The sequence below is a fragment of the Salvelinus namaycush genome, chromosome 3 (assembly GCF_016432855.1).
Source record: "Salvelinus namaycush isolate Seneca chromosome 3, SaNama_1.0, whole genome shotgun sequence".
Taxonomy (NCBI): domain Eukaryota; kingdom Metazoa; phylum Chordata; class Actinopteri; order Salmoniformes; family Salmonidae; genus Salvelinus; species Salvelinus namaycush.
The window spans coordinates 97990357-98009047 of record NC_052309.1 but is presented as its reverse complement, the minus strand read 5'-3'; the positions used below and the strand labels follow the sequence as shown (position 1 = coordinate 98009047).

The 18691-nt window shown below is 44.8% G+C and overlaps 1 protein-coding gene across 2 annotated transcripts in view; it reads left to right on the top strand.

Annotated features, from left to right (window-relative positions):
• LOC120043843 (septin-9-like) overlaps window positions 1-18691 on the top strand; it is a 149772-nt gene that overhangs the window by 13411 nt on the left and 117670 nt on the right. The window contains exon 2 of one of the 2 annotated variants that reach the window (XM_038988440.1): window positions 6600-6671. In XM_038988440.1, the coding sequence (XP_038844368.1) occupies window positions 6600-6671 (72 nt within the window). Of the gene's footprint in view, window positions 1-6599; window positions 6672-12617; window positions 12693-18691 lie in introns of those variants that run through there. The other variant, XM_038988442.1, reaches the window with a different exon arrangement.

The window sequence follows — 18691 nt, the reverse complement described above, 5'->3', positions numbered from 1 at the left end:
CCTGTCTCTGAGTAGCGTTGTGGAGAAGGCCACACCTGTCTCTGAGTAGAGTTGTGGAGATGGCCACACCTGTCTCTGTGTAGAGTTGTGGAGATGGCCACACCTGTCTCTGTGTAGCGTTGTGGAGAAGGCCACACCTGTCTCTGTGTAGCGTTGTGGAGAAGGCCACACCTGTCTCGCTGTGTGGTTGTGGAGAAGGCCACACCTGTCTCTGAGTAGAGTTGTGGAGAATGCCACACCTGTCTCTTTGTGTGGTTGTGGAGAAGGCCACACCTGTCTCGCTGTGTGGTTGTGGAGAAGGCCACACCTGTCTCTGAGTAGAGTTGTGGAGAAGGCCACACCTGTCTCTGAGTAGAGTTGTGGAGAAGGCCACACCTGTCTCTTTGTGTGGTTGTGGAGAAGGCCACACCTGTCTCTGTGTAGAGTTGTGGAGAATGCCACACCTATCTCTGAGTAGAGTTGTGGAGAATGCCACACCTGTCTCTTTGTGTGGTTGTGGAGAAGGCCACACCTGTCTCTGAGTAGAGTTGTGGAGAAGGCCACACCTGTCTCTGTGTAGCGTTGTGGAGAAGGCCACACCTGTCTCTGTGTAGCGTTGTGGAGAAGGCCACACCTGTCTCTGAGTAGAGTTGTGGAGAAGGCCACACCTGTCTCTGTGTAGCGTTGTGGAGAAGGCCACACCTGTCTCTGAGTAGAGTTGTGGAGAAGGCCACACCTGTCTCTGTGTAGCGTTGTGGAGAAGGCCACACCTGTCTCTGAGTAGAGTTGTGGAGAAGGCCACACCTGTCTCTCTGTGTGGTTGTGGAGAAGGCCACACCTGTCTCTCTGTGTGGTTGTGGAGAAGGCCACACCTGTCTCTCTGTGTGGTTGTGGAGAAGGCCACACCTGTCTCTCTGTGTGGTTGTGGAGAAGGCCACACCCGTCTCTCTGTGTGGTTGTGGAGAAGGCCACACATGTCTCTCTGTGTGGTTGTGGAGAAGGCCACACCTGTCTCTCTGTGTGGTTGTGGAGAAGGCCACACCCGTCTCTCTGTGTGGTTGTGGACAAGGCCACACCTGTCTCTCTGTGTGGTTGTGGAGAAGGCCACACATGTCTCTCTGTGTGGTTGTGGAGAAGGCCACACCTGTCTCTCTGTGTGGTTGTGGAGAAGGCCACACCTGTCTCTCTGTGTGGTTGTGGAGAAGGCCACACATGTCTCTCTGTGTGGTTGTGGAGAAGGCCACACCTGTCTCTGAGTAGAGTTGTGGAGAAGGCCACACCCGTCTCTCTGTGTGGTTGTGGACAAGGCCACACCTGTCTCTCTGTGTGGTTGTGGACAAGGCCACACCTGTCTCTCTGTGTGGTTGTGGAGAAGGCCACACCCGTCCCTCTGTGTGGTTGTGGAGAAGGCCACACCCGTCTCTCTGTGTGGTTGTGGAGAAGGCCACACCTGTCTCTCTGTGTGGTTGTAGAGAAGGCCACACCCGTCCCTCTGTGTGGTTGTAGAGAAGGCCACACCTGTCTCTCTGTGTGGTTGTAGAGAAGGCCACACCTGTCTCTCTGTGTGGTTGTAGAGAAGGCCACACCTGTCTCTCTGTGTGGTTGTAGAGAAGGCCACACCTGTCTCTCTGTGTGGTTGTAGAGAAGGCCACACCTATCTCTCTGTGTGGTTGTAGAGAAGGCCACACCTGTCTCTCTGTGTGGTTGTAGAGAAGGCCACACCTGTCTCTCTGTGTGGTTGTAGAGAAGGCCACACCTGTCTCTCTGTGTGGTTGTAGAGAAGGCCACACCTGTCTCTCTGTGTGGTTGTAGAGAAGGCCACACCTGTCTCTCTGTGTGGTTGTAGAGAAGGCCACACCTATCTCTCTGTGTGGTTGTTTTGTGTGTGGAGCTGTAGAGGGCCCTGTAGCGCTTCACTCACCTGTTCAGTCTTGTCCCGGGCTTTTCAACAACACACACTCTCTCTCACACACATCTCCTTTGTTCCGACAACACTGTGGGTTCCGCTCTGGGGTTGCTCACACTTTTATTTTCCATTCAGGCTTTACAGGAGTTGATGATTGGCTCAAACACTGTTGTACTCTGCCAGTGTACCTATGATCTATCTGTCCACTCCCTAAACTCAATGTGACTCCTATAGCTACTGGCAGCATTGACTAAATGCCAAATTATGCCATATCGGTTTGGTTGTTGCATGTTTTTTTCTGTTGAACATATTCTGAATGTCAAATTGATGCCGTATATTGTTGGCTGTTTTGTATACCTTAGGCCTACATGTGTTACGCTGTCTCACAAAGTTTGGATGCAATATTTATCTATTTGATAGTTTTTGTACTGCATACATGTTGTATTAATGTCTTATCTATTTGTTTGTTGTTGTAGTACATATTTAGCTGTCTCTAGTTATCTCATTAGTTAGCGTCTGTTAGTTTCCCGTTGAGGTTCTGCAGTGTCAGCTATGTTGTGTTTATGTAGCACCTCCCCTGCCTTTCTGTTGTTGTGCTAGAGACTCTAGACTCACCATTCACCTTTCACGAGCTGTAGCTCTCTGTGGCTCTCCAGCATTAGTTATAGAATAAGGTAAAGCATGGACTTGCTTTTCTGCCTTGCTCATCATTCATAACTGTAAATATATGTGCTGCCTGTCCCAGGTCAGGTGTGTGTACTTTACTGACATGTCAACATCCCTCATTGACTCACAGCTGTTCAGTTCATGTCCTTATTGTCAGGTTGTTTGAACATTGTTCTAGAACAACCATAGCCTCTCCAGGACTTACATCATTTTGATTCAAAGCCCTAGTCTAAAGCTCTCTGCCAAGCCACAGTTTAGATAACAATGATCAATTCCCAATTTAAATCATTCATCGCCATTACTTACAGTGACAGTGAATGGTGAGTCAATCTGTGATAAGTCTCAAAAGGCACCCATATTCCCTTTATAGTGCACTACTTTTGACCAGGACCCTAATGGCTATATAGGGAATAGGGTGCCATTTGGGAAGCAAACTCAGTCTAAGTGAGGGATTACAGTAAATAAATAAGCAGTTGTCTGAGCTAGCAGAGGTGTGTGTGTGTGTGTGTGTGTGTGTGTGTGTGTGTGTGTGTGTGTGTGTGTGTGTGTGTGTGTGTGTGTGTGTGTGTGTGTGTGTGTGTGTGTGTGTGTGTGTGCGCGTGTGTGCGTGCGCGTGCGTGCGTGTGCGTGTGCGTGTGTGTGTGTGTGCGTGTGTGCCGCATAGTTTCATCCTCCTGTTACAACACTACCACCACCTCCCTGAAAAAACAGACCTGTTGCTACTGTTGCTATGGTGACTGGGCCATTTGTGGTCTAGAGGAGCAGGGAGGAGAGGCACGTTTGGTGAGTGGCAGGGGAGAGTAGTCGCTCTGTCGAGCTCTCATCCAACCCTGCTTCAGTACAATGTTACCGGGGTCTGGTTAGCTGAGTGAGGGTGTTTTCTCTGGGTTTAGCTGGTCTGGTCTGGTACTGGTAGCTTCACTGGGTCTCTGAATGTTAGTTGTATCTATCTGGCAGGAGGAGTGAATGAGTGTGTTGGCTCTGGGCTCAGCTGGTCTGGTCTGGTAGCCTCTCTCTGGCCGGTCTGTTGTTTGGTCAGTAGGAGGAGGAATTAGAGCGTGGCTGTGCTGCTACTGCTGCTCTGAAGTTACTGGACTGTTGGTTTCTCTGATGTCGGTCAGTCTGGGAGAGCCAGGCATTGCTTTCTGTGGCCACAGAGACAAATTCCAGAGCAAACAGCAGTCTGTGGGATCCAGTGGATGGTAGTTTTCTTCCTAATTTCTCTTTGCTCTCTCACACACAGACATTGAGAAAGACTTAACAGACAGACCCTCTCTTCTCTTCTGTCTTACAACCAAAGACGTACATGCCCTGTCATCTTGTCAAGTATGCCTAGGATGTCCAAACCATCAATTTGTGTGTGAGAGAGGCCTGTGCTTTAACCTCTCTGGGATATGTGGGACGGTAGCGTCCCACCTGGCCAACATCCAGTGAAAATGCAGAGCGCCAAATTCAAATAAATTACTATAAAAATTAAACTCTCATGAAATCACATATTCAATATACCAAATTAAAGCTACACTTGTTGTGAATCCAGCCAACGTGTCAGATTTCAAAAATGCTTTACGGCGAAAGCAAACAATGCTATTATCTGAGGATAGCACCCCAGCTAACAATCACAGACCATCATATTTCAACCTTCCAGGCGCGACACAAAACGCAGAAATAAAGATATAATTCATGCCTTACCTTTGACGAGCTTCTTCTGTTGGCACTCAAATATGTCCCATAAACATCACAAATGGTCCTTTTGTTCGATTAATTCCGTCGATATATATCCAAAATGTCAATTTATTTGGCGCGTTTGATCCAGAAAAACACCGGTTCCAACTTGCACAACGTGACTACAAATATCTCAAAAGTTACCTGTAAGCGTTTTCCAAACATTTCAAACTACTTTTGTAATACAACTTTAGGTATTTTTTAACGTAAATAATCGATAAAATTGAAGACAGGATGATCTGTGTTCAATACCGGAGGAAAACAATGTGTAGCATGCTTCTGGTCATGCGCCTCTAACAAACAGTACACTTCACTGGAGCCTCATTCTGAACGTGGCTACTTCTTCATTTCTCAAAGGAAAAACCTCAACCAATTTCTAAAGACTGTTGACATCCAGTGGAAGCGATAGGAACTGCAGGAAGGTCCCTTAGAAATCTGGATTCCCAATGAAAACCCATTGAAAAGAGAGTGACCTCAAAAATAGATTCTGAATGGTTTGTCCTTGGGGTTTTGCCTGCCAAATAAGTTCTGTTATAGTCACAGACATGATTCAAACAGTTTTAGAAACTTCAGAGTGTTTTCTATCCAATACTAATAATAGGCAGTTTACTCTGGGCACACTTTTCATCCAAACGTGAAAATGCTGCCCCCTATCCTAGAGAAGTTAATGGATTATAGGTACTGTATGTAACAGGGAGAGAGATGAGCTCACATGTTACGCATGTGTCTTGGGTGCTCTTCTGTCTGTCGGGCATCCTTTATCTTATAACACACACACACACACACACACACACACACACACACACACACACACACACACACACACACACACACACACACACACACACACACACACACACACACACACACACACACACACACAGAGACACGTCTTGCAGGCTCCTCCTCCCACAGTATTCAGTAACATACAGTCAGAACCCCTTTAGACTTCCTTCCTCTCCCTCAGCTGTCTATGTCTCTTTAAAGACACTGGTGACACTTCAGAGAGGAATCCACATCTCTTGGTCATGATGGTGAACGATGTCATACAGGACAGAACTGAGAAAGGAAGTGTCTCAATAAGAGGAGGAGCCAGAACAGGATGGGTCAGTTGACTCAGTAACCACAGGTTGGAGTCATTTCATCTGAATAGTACTGACTGGGTTAAATCCCTGATCTCTTATGATGGCTGCCCCTGTGGCATGTGTGACCCCTCTGAATCACCAAGCTGTAAATCAGATCAAACCATGATTCCGTGGCCATCATCACATCATCATCAGCTCTTTAGAAATAGATACTTACTGTTGCCTAGGGTGGTCTAGCAGTCTAAGCTGCTGCCCCTGGAAGACATACTGTATACCACTCCAGCATTGGTTTGAATCTGTCCCACTGCAATTTCAGCACCCTCTCCCTCGTCTCCTGTCACTCCTCTCCTCTACCATATCCAATAAACACTAAATATGTGAGGAGTGAGACTGCCAAATTCCTGAAAAAAAAAGAACAGGAAATGACTGTGCTCTCAACATCTACCATCATCATGTAATTGATAACTGTGGTGATTCTAGAGGGGGTCCCCATCTTACTCTTACTAGCTGGGTAGAATTACCGCTGCAGCCATGTATCAGTAACTCACTAGTCGTCCTCCCACTAAGCGTATCTACCATACACCCTTCCTCTGCTGGTATGACCTGTACTGGTATGGGTGATGGTTGACCGTTGAACTCTGTGACCTCCCGACGACCTCTCATTCTACAGAGAGACCAACAGTCTACACAGAATCTACATTACAGTCCACACACACACACACACACACACACACACACACACACACACACACACACACACACACACACACACACATACACACACACACACACACACACACACACACACACACACACACACACACACACACACACACACACACACACACACACACACACACACACACACACACACACACACACTCCAACACCTCAACTCTCTTGGCCTGGAATAAGGAATGATCAGTACAGAACAGAGCACAACAGAACAGACCCTGTATTGATCTGGAATGGAATAGGTCGCTCCCAGTCAGCATTGTATGGAAAGCCGTAGTGGAACGCCAGAAGGCATTCCAGTGATTCCAGAGCTGCTCAGTGTCACCTAGGATCTGTGATGGCTGTCACTGGGTTCTCTGTTGTCAGGTTATCAGCCATGTGGGTTTTAGTGTTGTTAACTTGCAGGCATATGTAGTGTTATGTTATAATGGTATTATGCAACATAGAATGGATGACCTTTATTGATCGCCCTCCCTCCTCTCTCTCTATCTTCCTCTGTGTGACAGGTATTGCCAGGTCCACCAGTGGGAGACTGAGGAGGACAGACAGAGAAGGTTCTTCTGCCATCACCAGTCCCAGTAAGTCATACTGTTTCTATCTGAGGCATCCACCATACACACACATTATTACTTACATACATCTGTTGGCCTCAACACAAGGACTTTGATTAATGCTACTGAGTTCATGTTGTGGGCTGAGCAAAATGCACAGCTGAATTGGTGAAGTGCGGGTTGACAAGGCACTGTAGACTGCCCTTCACACTTTTCACTGGATTTAGTGACAGTAACTAACTGTATTCTGTCAGCAATCAGACTTTATCAGGGTTTCTGAGAAGTGAGCCACGAAACAGGTACTGCAGCACAGATGGAGCGATATGTTACAGTGAACAGGTAGGAAGGAATCACAAATATTCCCCTTGAGAGAGGAGAGAGACACAGTGAGGGTGAGATGGAGAGAGACACAGTGAGGGTGAGATGGAGAGAGATTGAGATATTTGGTATTTTATTAGGATCCCCATTAGCTGTTGCAAAAGCAGCAGCTACTCTTCCTGCGGTCCACACAAAACATGAAACATGACATAATACAGAACATTAATAGACAAGAACAGAACTACATCAAAAAATGGTTTTGAAGCACACATAGCAATACATACACAGAGGCGTTGTTCCATGAGATGTTGCTTTATCTGTTTTTTGAAACCAGGTTTGCTGTGTATTTGAGCAATATGAGATGGGACAGAGTTCCATGCAGTAATGGCTCTATACAATAATGTACGTTTTCTTGAATTTGTTCTGGATTTGGGGACTGTGAAAAGACCCCTGGTGGCATGTCTGGTGGAGTAAGTGTGTGTGTAAATTGACTTTGCAAACAATTCGGGATTTTCAACACATTAATGTTTCTTTTAAAAAGAAGTGATGCAGTTAGTCTCTCTTCAACTCTTAGCCAAGAGAGACTTGCATGCATAGTATTTATACTATGATTACAATGAAGAGCAAGACGTGCCGCTCTGTTCTGGGCCAGCTGCAGCTTAACTAGGTCTTTCCTTGCAGCACTTGACCACACGTCTGGACAATAATCAAGATATGACAAAACTAGAGCCTGCAGGACTTGCTTTTTGTAGTGTGGTGTCAAAAAAGCATAGCGTCTCTTTATTATGGACAGACCTCTCCCCAGCTTTACAACCATTGAATCTATATGTTTTGACCATGACAGTTTACAATCTAAGGAAATGCCAAGTAATTTAGTCTCCTCAACTTGTTCAACAGTCACACCATTCATTACCAGATTCAGCCGAGGTCTAGAACTTAGGGAATAATTTGTACTAAATACAATGCTCTTAGTTTTAGAGATGTTCAGGACCAGTTTATTACTGGCCACCCATTCCAAAACAGACTGCAATTCTTTGTTAAGAGTTTCAGTGACTTAATTAGCTCTGGTTGCTGATGAGTATATGGTTGAATCATCAGCATACACGGACACGCATGCTTTGTTTAATGCCAGTGGCAGGTCATTGGAAAAGAGTAGAGGGCCTAGAGAGCTGCCCTGCGGTACACCACACGTTACATGTTTGACATTAGAGAAGCTTCCATTAAAGAAAACCCTTTGAGTTCTATTAGATAGATAGCTCTCAATCCACGATATGGCTGAGGTTGAAAAGCCATAACATTTTTTCAACAAAAGGTTATGGTCAATAATATCAAAGGCTGCACTGAAATCTAACAGTACAGCTCCAACAATCTTCTTATTATCAATTTATTTAAATCAATCATCAGTCATTTGTGTCAGTGGAGTACATGTTGAGTGCCCCTCTCTATAAGTATGCTGAAAGTCTGTTGTTAATTTGTTTACAGAGAAATAGCATTGTATTTGGTCAAACACCATTTTTTCTAACAGTTTGCTAAGAGCTGGCAGCAAGCTGATAGGTCTGCTGTTAGAACCAGTAAAAGCCGCTTTACCACTCTTGGGTAGCTGAATGACTTTGGCTTCCCTCCAGGCCTGAGGACAAAGACTTTCCTCTAGGCTCAGATTAAAGATATGACAGATAGCTCAGTAGCTTTCCATCTAAGTTGTCAATGACAGGAGGTTGGTCATTATTGATCGATAACAATCATTTTTCCACCTCTCCCACACTAACTTTACAATTTTAAACTTGCAATGCTTTTCTTTCATTATTTGTTTTTTTTTATGCATGAATACGATGGCTCACTGTTCGTTGTTGGCATTTCCTGCCTAAGTTTGTCCACTTTGACAATGAAGTAATCATAAAAATATTTGGCAATATTAAATGGTTTTGTGATGAAAAAGCCATCTGATTCGATGAAAGATAGAGTTGAATTTGTCTTTCTGCCCATAATTTCATTTAAAGTTTCTTTATATCATTAATCTTGGCTTCATAAAACAGTTGATTTTTCTTTTTGTTGAGTTTAGTCACATCATTTCTCAGTTTGAAGTAAGTCAGCCAGTCAGATGTGAAGTCAGACTTATCAGCCACTCCTTTTGCCTCATCTCTTTCAACCATACAGTTTCCTCATCAATCCATGGAGCCTTAACACTTCTAACAGTCAGTTTCTTAACAAGTGCATGTTTATCAATAACTAGAAGAAGCAATTTCATAAATTCATGAAGTGCAGCATCTGGATGCTCCTTATTAAAGACATCAGACCAACAAATATTTTTAACATCCACATAAGAGTCACAGCAAAATCTTTTGTATGATCTCTCATACACTATTTTAGGCCCAGCTTTTGGAACTTTGGCTTTCCTGGATATAGCCACTATATCGTGATCACTGCATCCAATGGGTACGGATACAGCTTTAGAACGAAGTTGTACAGTATTAGTACAAATGTGATCGATACATGTGGATGATCTTGTTCCTGTAGTGTTTGTAAACACCCTGGTAGGTTGATTAATAACCTGAAGCAGATTACAGGCACTGGTTACAGTGAGAAGCTTCCTCTTGAGCGGACAGCTTGATGAAAACCAGTCACTATTCAGATCCCCAAGAAAGTAGACCTCTCTGTTTACATCACATACAATATCAAGCATTTCACACATATTATTTAGATACTGACTGTGAGCACTGGGTTTCAGTGAGAAAGATTGAAAGAGCATGGGTACGACAGTGAGATAGATTAAGATAATGATCGAAAACTTTATAAGCACTCACTATTTAGTACTACTACTGTGTGTGTGTGCATGTGTGTGCGTAGGTGGGTGTGTGTGCGTGTCTTCATGTGTGTGTGTTCATGTGTGTGTGTGTGCACGTGTGTGGGTAACTGCCAAGCGCTGGCATGAGGTTGCAGGCTGTGGCTGTGGCTCACCACTGAGGCCTCCTCCTCTCAGTGGGAAGAGCAAACTCCTTCTGCAGCATCAGCAATTCAGAGAGACGGGGGGGAGTAGCGCCTGGAGCACCGAGTTGGGGAGAGGGACACACACACAGACTGTGTATGAGCACATGTCCTTGCAGGATGTGCACTCAAGCCACAGGAATCTGACAGGCAATGAGGCAGCCAGATACTGTACTATGCAGGCTAACAGACAGGCTAGGATACACACACTGACAGACAGGGTTATAGGGATATACACAGGAATTTGTACTATTAGCAGTGTGTGTGTGTGTGTATGTGTGTGTGTTTATGTGTGTGCGTGCTTGCGTGTGTTTGTGTTCTCAGGTGTGTGTGTGTGACAGGCAGAGCTAACAGATAGACAGGCAGACTGGGTTATGGGAAGTGTTTAGGGGTGTGAATGAGACCCATCCTGTCAGGATGACACCCCTGATGCTGTCTCTGCAGGGCATGTGTGTCAGAGCAGGGGAGCAGGGTGGGGTGGGGGGGGGGACTATGGAGGCTGGCAGGGGGTGTGTGCCCTGTGCCCGGATGTGAGGGAGGGGGCTGGGTGGGTTGGGAAGTAGAGGGAGATGCCCCACACAAAGCCTCTCCTGGTGGGGCTGAGTTATGAGCAGACAGGAGGTAGATGGGCCTTAGGAGGAGAGTGCTGTTGTACGGTAATCTTAAGGAATTACAATCTTATTTTCCCTAACCCCTAACCCTTAGCCTAACCCTAATTCTAACCCTAACCCTTAGCCTACCCTAATTGTAACCCTAACCCTAACACTAACCCCTAAGCCTAAAAAAGCTTTTTCCTTGAGGGGACCGGCAAAATGTCCTTGTTTAACTATTCTTGTGAGGTCTTCTGGTCCCCACAAGGATAGTAAAACCAAAAACACACCAATGCACACACACACAAACACACACAGACAGACACAGACAGACAGACACACACAGGACTGGTAGAAGTCTATCTCTAGTGTTTGAATAGTGTCTCTGACAGTGGCTGTATTGTCCATGGCCATGCCCTCTGGGTGATTGTGTTCAGTTAGTAGTCAGGAGACTGATCTCTATAGGGGAAGAAGCAGTCACACTGTGTTACTAGCATGGCTCACTCCATTGTGTTCACTGTGCCTGTGTCCCAAATGGCGCCTTTTTACCTATTGGCCCTGGTCAAAAGTAAGGCACTAGTGTACATAGGAAACAAGGTGCTATTTGGGACAGCCTGTGATCTAGATCATGTAGTTCAGTAACTATATCAGCCATTCATTGTGAAGCTGCTAGTTGATCTGTGATTCAGATTACTATTGTGTTTTGATAGGCACTTCGGCCCAAACTCTGGTCCACTGTCCTCTCTTGTTGCGCAATGCTTTAGACAGCCCTGGCCTAAGTGACCCTGACTACACCCCCCACACTCACTCCTTGCTGCATTTTGGAAGGTGGGGGTTGCATTGGGCAACACTGCAGCCTGATAGTTGTTTTATTTAACGCCTGGGTGTGTTTGATCTCTCCCTCTCACACACACACACTGACACTCGCCAAATGACCCCCAGGCAAGTGTGAGGGACGTGCCAAAGGTTAGGGTTCACCTGTGTTTCCTGAACAAAGAGGTGGATGGATGTCAAGCACCTTTTATATATATATATATATATAGAGAGAGAGAGAGAGAGAGAGAGAGAGAGAGAGAGAGAGAGAGAGAGAGAGAGAGAGAGAGAGAGAGAGAGAGAGAGAGAGAGAGAGAGAGAGAGAGAGAGAGAGAGAGAGAGAGAGAGAGAGAGAGAGAGAGAGAGAGAGAGAGAGAGAGACAGAGACTACCCCGCTTCTGTTTCATATAGTTTTTCCATTGTACAGTAGTGATACAGCATACTTAAGCAATAAGGCCAGAGGGGGTGTGGTATATGGCAAATATACCATGGCTAAGAGCTGCTCTTACGCACGACGCAACGCGGAGTGCCTGTATACAAACCTTAGCCGTGGTATATTGACCATATACCACAAACCCCTGAGGTGCCTTATTGCTATCATAAACTGGTTACCAACTTAATTAGAGAAGTAAAAATAAATGTTTTGTCATACCCGTGGTATACGGTCTAATATACCACGGCTGTCAGCCAATAAGCTTTCAGGGCTCGAACCACCCAGTTTATAAAACCCATATCCTATCTCTGCATAGATAGACATGCCAAGACTCTATGGTCTCTGTTGCTGTACAGACGGGTCTATCAGACAGTGGGTTATTGGGGCCATGGAGAGGAGAGGGTTATTTTAGGCTAACTCTAAGGAGCTCACATCACATGGTCATTCAGGGTTTCTGTTTCCAAGATACAATGCAGCTACAGTCTTATGGCAAGGCAGAGAAAGAAGGAAAGAAAGAAACAGAGAAATAGAGAGATAGAGAGATAGAGAGTGAGTGGGGGAGAGAGAAGAAGAGGGGGAATGGAGGGTGGGAATGAAAAGAAAGAATAACAAGAGCTCCATATGATCAGCACATGGGCATGCCGTAATTCTGGACGCATTCATTAGCAGAACAGACTGAAAAATCTAACAGTGGAGAGAGAGAGAGAGAGAGAGAGAGAGAGAGAGAGAGACAGAGGAAGAGAAAGAGAGAGAGAGGGAAAGACAGACAAGCAGGGGGGGAGGGAAAGACTGGGGGAGAGGAAAAGAGAGGAAGGGGGGGAAAGGGGAAGTCCAGAAGGAGAGAGGATAAAGCAGACACTACATGAGGCTGTGGAGGGAGGGATCTGGATATGGAGGGGGACAAATTCTCAGGTAAGACACAGGAACTCAGCCAAACTGGACTCTCATCACAGGGGAATAGTACTTTTCAGCTCTTCAGCGAACTATCTATTGAAACATCCAGAGTTTGGGTATTTTCCTCTCTGTATTTTCTGGTTTTAAGGCTTTAGCTAAGCTGCAGTTTGCAGATACAGCGTAGAGGGTTTTAGGACCTGTCCTTTGCCATGTGTCTGTCTTTCTCTTTCTCTCTCTCTCTCTCTCTGGCTGTCTGGTCGATGAGTTACAGTAGCTAGGATTTCATGTGTGAGACTGACCGGCACAGAGTCATCTAATCTGGGTGACAGCCAGGAAAGTGGGACAGAGCTGTACGGCTCCTTGATTCTTTCTCTTTCTCTGGGTGACTTACTTACTCAGTTATCTATTGGTTCATTGAATTAGCTTGACAGGGACAGTGCACACGAATCAACAGTTCAGTGTTCACATCAATGTAAATGTGTTAAAGCTTGCTATGAAGCTAATTTCCATCTGTAGGTCTGCAGTCCTCCTCTCATGTTCGTCTGTTGTGTGAAAACAGGAAAAGTGATGTTTGAACAGTACTACTTTTGTCCCCCGTGGCTCCGGTGGCGAGCGACCGTCAGTGTGGGTAGAGATACTCTCTATTGGCAGGGGGAAGGTTTTTCCACACTATTCTCACTTTTTCCAAATAGTTCTGATTCCTGAAGTTGATGTGATTTTCCTCATAAAGTGCATCTGTCATTGGTATCCATAGAGAACGCATTAGGCTTCAGTTTGTCTGTGAATGCGTGTATGTGGATGTGTGTGTACGTGTATGTGGATGTGTGTGTACGTGTATGTGGATGTGTGTGTACGTGTATGTGGATGTGTGTGTACGTGTATGTTAAAATCATCCGTGAAGAAACACCGTCCGCCCCTTAATGGTGCTTTTGTGAGTGTTTGTGGAGTATTGTAACAGCTCTAAATGCTGGAGTGGAAAACAGAGAATGGCTGTAACTGTAGGGCAGACAACACAAGTGCCCTTCCTTGTCTTGTAGCACCTACTGTTTAAAGTCTGGGGAGAGCGTCCCAAATGGCACCCTATTCCCTATATAGTGCCCTATGGGCCCTGGTCAAAAGTAGTGCACTATATTGGGAATATGGTGCCATTTGGGATGAAGCCTGGACCAGGGTGAGATCACCAACGAGGCCCCCGTTTCCAGGTGCTTCCTTCAGGGAGCTGTAATGGCTTCTGCAGGAGTGTGTGTGTGTTTGTGTGTGTGTATACGCGCATGTGTGCGTGTGATCATGTGTATGTGTACACGATTACATCCACAAGTGTGTACTGGCACCACAGTGTATGCTATCTGACCCTCCACTGACTGGTTTACACTGTGTTTTGACCGCACACATCAGAGATCACAACCAGCACCTTCAATCTCAAATGACTGTATACTCTGCTGAATGATAGTATCTTATCAAACCACTGTGTAAATGGACTTGTTGCCTGGCCTGAATACAGTGGAATATGACACACCTTAAAGTTTGCTTCCTTAGTTTGTCGGAGTGATTTGTCATTTTTCTAGGAGAAAAGCACATACTTAGTCTTAAACAGCTGATAACTGTCACTATAGAGGGACATGTACAGCAGATGCTGTATTCAGCATGATGATAACAGCTGATAACTGTCACTATAGAGGGACATGTACAGCAGATGCTGTATTCAGCATGATGATAACAGCTGATAACTGTCACTATAGAGGGACATGTACAGCAGATGCTGTATTCAGCATGATGATAACAGCTGATAACTGTCACTATAGAGGGACATATACAGCAGATGCTGTATTCAGCATGATGATAACAGCTGATAACTGTCACTATAGAGGGACATATACAGCAGATGCTGTATTCAGCATGATGATAACAGCTGATAACTGTCACTATAGAGGGACATGTACAGCAGATGCTGTATTCAGCATGATGATAACAGCTGATAACTGTCACTATAGAGGGACATGTACAGCAGATGCTGTATTCAGCATGATGATAACAGCTGATAACTGTCACTATAGAGGGACATATACAGCAGATGCTGTATTCAGCATGATGATAACAGCTGATAACTGTCACTATAGAGGGACATATACAGCAGATGCTGTATTCAGCATGATGATAACAGCTGATAACTGTCACTATAGAGGGACATGTACAGCAGATGCTGTATTCAGCATGATGATAACAGCTGATAACTGTCACTATAGAGGGACATATACAGCAGATGCTGTATTCAGCATGATGATAACAGCTGATAACTGTCACTATAGAGGGACATGTACAGCAGATGCTGTATTCAGCATGATGATAACAGCTGATAACTGTCACTATAGAGGGACATGTACAGCAGATGCTGTATTCAGCATGATGATAACAGCTGATAACTGTCACTATAGAGGGACATGTACAGCAGATGCTGTATTCAGCATGATGATAACAGCTGATAACTGTCACTATAGAGGGACATGTACAGCAGATGCTGTATTCAGCATGATGATAACAGCTGATAACTGTCACTATAGAGGGACATATACAGCAGATGCTGTATTCAGCATGATGATAACAGCTGATAACTGTCACTATAGAGGGACATGTACAGCAGATGCTGTATTCAGCATGATGATAACAGCTGATAACTGTCACTATAGAGGGACATGTACAGCAGATGCTGTATTCAGCATGATGATAACAGCTGATAACTGTCACTATAGAGGGACATGTACAGCAGATGCTGTATTCAGCATGATGATAACAGCTGATAACTGTCACTATAGAGGGACATGTACAGCAGATGCTGTATTCAGCATGATGATAACAGCTGATAACTGTCACTATAGAGGGACATGTACAGCAGATGCTGTATTCAGCATGATGATAACAGCTGATAACTGTCACTATAGAGGGACATATACAGCAGATGCTGTATTCAGCATGATGATAACAGCTGATAACTGTCACTATAGAGGGACATATACAGCAGATGCTGTATTCAGCATGATGATAACAGCTGATAACTGTCACTATAGAGGGACATATACAGCAGATGCTGTATTCAGCATGATGATAACAGCTGATAACTGTCACTATAGAGGGACATGTACAGCAGATGCTGTATTCAGCATGATGATAACAGCTGATAACTGTCACTATAGAGGGACATGTACAGCAGATGCTGTATTCAGCATGATGATAACAGCTGATAACTGTCACTATAGAGGGACATGTACAGCAGATGCTGTATTCAGCATGATGATAACAGCTGATAACTGTCACTATAGAGGGACATATACAGCAGATGCTGTATTCAGCATGATGATAACAGCTGATAACTGTCACTATAGAGGGACATATACAGCAGATGCTGTATTCAGCATGATGATAACAGCTGATAACTGTCACTATAGAGGGACATGTACAGCAGATGCTGTATTCAGCATGATGATAACAGCTGATAACTGTCACTATAGAGGGACATATACAGCAGATGCTGTATTCAGCATGATGATAACAGCTGATAACTGTCACTATAGAGGGACATTTACAGCAGATGCTGTATTCAGCATGATGATAACAGCTGATAACTGTCACTATAGAGGGACATGTACAGCAGATGCTGTATTCAGCATGATGATAACAGCTGATAACTGTCACTATAGAGGGACATGTACAGCAGATGCTGTATTCAGCATGATGATAACAGCTGATAACTGTCACTATAGAGGGACATGTACAGCAGATGCTGTATTCAGCATGATGATAACAGCTGATAACTGTCACTATAGAGGGACATATACAGCAGATGCTGTATTCAGCATGATGATAACAGCTGATAACTGTCACTATAGAGGGACATATACAGCAGATGCTGTATTCAGCATGATGATAACAGCTGATAACTGTCACTATAGAGGGACATGTACAGCAGATGCTGTATTCAGCATGATGATAACAGCTGATAACTGTCACTATAGAGGGACATATACAGCAGATGCTGTATTCAGCATGATGATAACAGCTGATAACTGTCACTGTAGAGGGACATATACAGCAGATGCTGTATTCAGCATGATGATAACAGCTGATAACTGTCACTATAGAGGGACATGTACAGCAGATGCTGTATTCAGCATGATGATAACAGCTGATAACTGTCACTATAGAGGGACATGTACAGCAGATGCTGTATTCAGCATGATGATAACAGCTGATAACTGTCACTATAGAGGGACATGTACAGCAGATGCTGTATTCAGCATGATGATAACAGCTGATAACTGTCACTATAGAGGGACATATACAGCAGATGCTGTATTCAGCATGATGATAACAGCTGATAACTGTCACTATAGAGGGACATATACAGCAGATGCTGTATTCAGCATGATGATAACAGCTGATAACTGTCACTATAGAGGGACATATACAGCAGATGCTGTATTCAGCATGATGATAACAGCTGACGAACAGTTAATAACTGTGACACTCACACAGTGACCTGACTGAGACCTTTCTAAGACACACAACTAACATACTGAACAGCCTCCAGCCATCCCCTAACCTCTAATGAACAGCCTCCAGCCATCCCCTAACCTCTAATGAACAGCCTCCAGCCATCCCCTAACCTCTAATGAACAGCCTCCAGCCATCCCCTAACCTCTAATGAACAACCTCCAGCCATCCCCTAACCTCTACTGAACAGCCTCCAGCCATCCTTTAACCTCTACTGAACAGCCGCCAGCCATCCCTTAACCTCTACTGAACAGCCTCCAGCCATCCCCTAACCTCTACTGAACAGCCGCCAGCCATCCCTTAACCTCTACTGAACAGCCTCCAGCCATCTCCTAATCTCTACTGAACAGCCGCCAGCCATCCCTTAACCTCTACTGAACAGCCTCCAGCCATCTCCTAATCTCTACTGAACAGCCGCCAGCCATCCCTTGACCTCTACTGAACAGCCTCCAGCCATCCCTTAACCTTGGGGCGGCAGGTAGCCTAGTGGTTCGAGTGTTGGGCCAGTAACTGAAAGGTTTCTAGATCAAATCCCCAAGGTGACAAGATAAAAAAATCTGTTATTCTTCCCCTGAACAAGGCAGTTAACACACTGTTCCTAGGTTGTCATTGTAAATAAGAATTTGTTCCTAACTGACTTGCCTAGTTGAATAAATGAAAATATGTGAAACATGTTATTAAAAAAGCTCTCCCTTAAGCTCTCCCAGTCGCTTCCCTCTCAATAGAGCAGGCTACTATATCATCTTACTACAGTATCCATAGAGAACACACAACAATATGAACTCTGTTGTTACACTGCATAACGTCTTGGAATATGTTAGAGATATTTTGCTCTTTGGTTTGCTGCTTAAATATAACCTTAATGCTGTTTGGGTTGGACTGGATGGTATCCAAAAGTGGTTTTCCAGTGCAGTATCGCTTATCACCACAAGGTGGCGGTGTTGAATTTCAGGCACTCTCCTCTGTGGAGGAACTGTGGTAAAACTGTTGTTTTCCATTACACTGGCTTTTGCCCATTTCTTTCAATGATGATGGATCGTGTGTAACAAGAGAAGCTCAGAGCAGTAGTTGGCGCAACTCTGGGGTCTCTGGTGTTTTTAAAGGGGACAGACTGACACACTGGTCTGTAGCTGAGTATCTGTCCATTCTACAGTATCTCTGCCTAGGCAGATTTCGGCTCGTGTTATTGGATGAAACTGGTCAGAGATACTTCCTTGTACTCTGTGCCTGGTGTTTTGCCTGGGTTACCATGGAGACATGGCTGTGTAGCTGCTGTGAAGCTGATTGGGGTTTGTGATTATAATGCTAACATGTTAACATGATAAAGATAGTATTATTGAAGAGAGAGAGAGATGGAGGACGACGAAAGGAGAAGATACAGAAAGAAAGAAAGAAAGAGAAAGATCTATTCCTGATGGAGGACAGCTGCTCTGTCTATTTACTGAGTCATTCCATCCCCATGTGTGAGGGGG